The following is a 3,506-nucleotide window of genomic DNA, read 5'->3' as shown; positions in this document are numbered from 1 at the left end:
CCCTGCATGCCGCCTGATACATTTGTAGGGCCTGGTGAGCCCATCCCTGGCCCAGATCGAACACCAAGAGGATTCTTTGAGAAGCTCAAGCGAATGCCACCTTTGATACTGTTGTGTAGAGGATGGCCGTATAATTCATGAAGAGCTTTTGTCGCAAACGAAACGTCCTCAAATTCCACAAAACACATTGGGCCATTTTGCTTAGTCCTGAAACAAAGGCGCTTGTAGCCACGCTGCTTAGAGAACATAGCTTTAAGCTCATCTTCGGACGTATCGATCGGGAGATTACCAACATACAAAGTGTTACAAGGAGGGTTTTGGTCGGCAGGATTGACAGGTGGGAAATTGTGGCGTTGGTAGTGCTGACTTCCAAGCTGATAACTTACAGGCGGGCCACCGTTACCCATGGACACTGGTGACATGGTGTTCGCATGTGTCATAGATGGCATAGCCTGCTGCGGGGTGTAAGAAGACATAGAGCCCGGGCCTGCAGCATTATTCGTCGTCAGAGATAAGCTTGCCATACGTGCGGTGATAGGGATCTGAGGATTGGTTGGGCGTCGAGCTTGGATGGATGCGGCACCATTTTCTGCATAAGCTACAGGATCTTTGAGGAGTTCTCCAGTCTCATCATCTTCGACAGAATCGTTATTAATCAAAGATTTTCCCGAAATGCGCGTGCGGTCATTGAGATGGTTTCCAATTGGAGATTGTGGAGAGAACAAACTTTGATACCGAGTACTCGACTCGGGATTGGGCAATTCATTATTGACATAGTTTCCATTGTTGTTTGTGGGTGAAACTCTTTGTGCAGATGTGAAGGAGCCGTTAAATCTGGACGATTGTCGAGGGGCCGGACCCGCCGAAGAAGCTGTAGATGAAGTGGAGCTAGATGGCACCGGGTTTGAGTTGATATCGACAGTATATCGACGAGAGGTAGTGGGACTTCCATAAAATATCTCCACCACCATTTTCGCATCGTTTGCAATATTTGGTTTTCCATCAAGCATGTTTTTGGCCTCGAGTGCGCCCGCATGAGACTTGAAGTGGAGAATAGCAGATCGGAATCCTGGATCTTCAGATTTCTCTTGAGATAATACTTCAGCTTCAGTAAACTCCTTGGACCAAACTACCATCGATCGTAGTGCATCTTCAGTGGTATTTAATGGTAAACGTCGGATTAAAACGGAACATGGTCCCGAGGCAAATGACGCGCCTCCGTTCGATTGGGAGGCGTTTTGCGAAGAAGCGTCTCCTGCGAAGGCATTCATCGTAGCCATTGATAAGGATTGATACGGTTGGGTGCCATTAGATTGACGAAAGGCCTGGCCTTGTGGGACAAACACTGGAGCGTTCATGGCATTCTCTGGTGATGATATGGCGTTAGGGTGTGAATTTTGTGATCAAAATATCGAAGTCTGTAATTGTTTAACAACTCGAGGCGTCGCAAATAAAAAAGATGAGCGGAAAACGAAAGCTGATAAAATATCGGGGTATTCGTTACTGTCTCTGTGCAGAACAATCAGTTGGAACGTGTGGGGGAGACCACAAAAGGCTTGGATACTTTTGCGACCGTAGTGTTGATTTGACGCGCTCGAAGATTAGGTGGTGTTCGGGTAAGAAAGTGGTAGGGGGCGGATGAGGGTGAGAAAGGTTGATTAGGTATGGAAATAAGATTAGAGTGGAGTGCTATGTAATGATAAGGAAGCTTTGCGCAAATAGGTTGGTGGTATGTGTATGTAAATGAAGTGAAGTGTGGGATGAAAAGATAATAGTGATGTGATATGTGAGGTGTGAGGCGTGAGGCGTGAGGCGTGAGGTATGTATTATTGGGGGTCGATGGAAAATGCGCGATAGATAGTAGTAAGAGTAGGAAAGAGTCAAAAGAATGGTAGAAAGTCGTGCTTGTGTGCTTGTATGCTTGAGTCGCTTTGCTTTGTATACAATATCGTAATTGTAATGTTGAAATCTTTCTTTTCTACTGTAAATAAGATCCGTACGAGTTGACTTGTCAATTATGCGGTACCTGACGATGAATGATGACCGTGCGATGTACCGACCGTGGGAACGAGGTAGGAAGTAGGTAGGTTCCCACTGTTCAGGGACTTCTCCTTCCCTTTCGCGCGCGTGTATTGAGCCTTCTGAAATAAATATGATTGCTATAATATTTATTGATTCGAGGAGATATATTGTATTTCGAATTAGATGATAGATTCCACTTTGTATGTTTTAGTTGTAAAGGCTCGGATGAAAGTGTGTAAATGTGTAAGTGTGTAAAATGACGAGATAATATTGCGATGGATTGATAAGAAAAGTTGGCTGGTTGGTTTGGCCTTTTGGATTTGGTTGGAAGAAAAGAAAGAAAGAAAGAAAGAAAGAAAGAGAGAAAGAATGGATGGATGGACACGCAGAATTGGTAAGAATTGTGTGACTCGACCAAATCAGAGCAGAAGTATGGAGGTTGGAATTGAGGTTTCTCTTCTTTTTTTTTAATGGAATGAACAGAAAGACTAGATTGAGTTGGTTTGAATTGAATTGGATTGGATTGTCCTGTCTTCTCTTGTCTTGTCTTTCTCTTTCTCGTTTTCTTGCTAATGTTTTTGGTAGGTATGTACTGTGGGTAGGTAGGAAGTGAGATGATGATGGATGTACGGAGTATAGGGAAAAAGGTTGTGGTGGTCCAATAATTCAATCAATGTTCGAACTTGGGGGGTTAATTGCTTTGGGGGATTTTAGGACATTGTGTGGAGAAGAAAGGCTAATTGACTTCCTATTGGTCTGTACTCGATAAGATACACTTGCACTAATTTAGCTCGTGCAGCATGCAGATAGCGGGATTTCTTTGCACACTTATTATTACAGATGGATGCATATCTATTATTCTATTCTGTACGCCAAAAAATAGATAGAAGAGGTACCTATGAAAGTAGAGTGACCCCAGAAAAGACAGCAGCACAACCTTTTAACCTAGGTTTTAAATCGTCAGGGGAATCAAACAGAATAAGCCTGCGCTTGATTAAGACAAGACAGCAGCAAGGCAGATCAATTCGGAAAGGGTGGGTTGGGGAAATGAGAATGGGGATGGGATGACGCATTTTGTTGATATCAATATCATTTGCAAATGAAGGGGAAGGAAATGAAGTGAAATCAATCGTCATATAATTGAAATTTGGTAACATCTTTCATAGGTTGAATCTAGATAGCATTATTTTAACCATGTATCATGATTTATGGCTGTGGCTGTGACTCTGGCTCTAGCTACCTATTAAGAGTGATGGTAAAATGTTGTCTTCTTTCTTCCTCCTACCAGTTACAATCAATCTGTTGCTTTTTCTTCCCCTTTCCCATCTTTCTTTCCTCTCCAAATAGGAAAATTCCATATAGTAATGCTGATGGTCATACCAGCCATTTTAATACTACTACGTACGTAGTATATATTCGTATAGGAAGGAAGCTTTATTGAAAGCTCTAGATTGCTGGTTCGATGCATAGATCGGACTTTTTAG

The 3,506-nt window shown here is 42.9% G+C and overlaps 1 protein-coding gene across 1 annotated transcript; it reads right to left on the bottom strand.

Annotated features, from left to right (window-relative positions):
* Window positions 1-85: 85 nt before the first annotated feature.
* SS1G_03296 (hypothetical protein) lies at window positions 86-1,280 on the bottom strand (the record flags this gene model as incomplete). Its single annotated transcript, XM_001595157.1, has 2 exons — window positions 86-145; window positions 387-1,280. 2 exons carry the CDS (start codon window positions 1,278-1,280, stop codon window positions 86-88), a joined length of 954 nt encoding a protein of 317 aa, XP_001595207.1.
* Between the last annotated feature and the right edge of the window lie 2,226 nt (window positions 1,281-3,506).

Source organism: Sclerotinia sclerotiorum, genomic scaffold (assembly GCF_000146945.2).
Source record: "Sclerotinia sclerotiorum 1980 UF-70 scaffold_4 genomic scaffold, whole genome shotgun sequence".
In the NCBI taxonomy this organism is placed as follows: Eukaryota; Fungi; Ascomycota; class Leotiomycetes; order Helotiales; family Sclerotiniaceae; genus Sclerotinia; species Sclerotinia sclerotiorum.
Note: the sequence above shows the minus strand (reverse complement) of the source record. Positions and strands in the feature narration are given on the sequence as shown.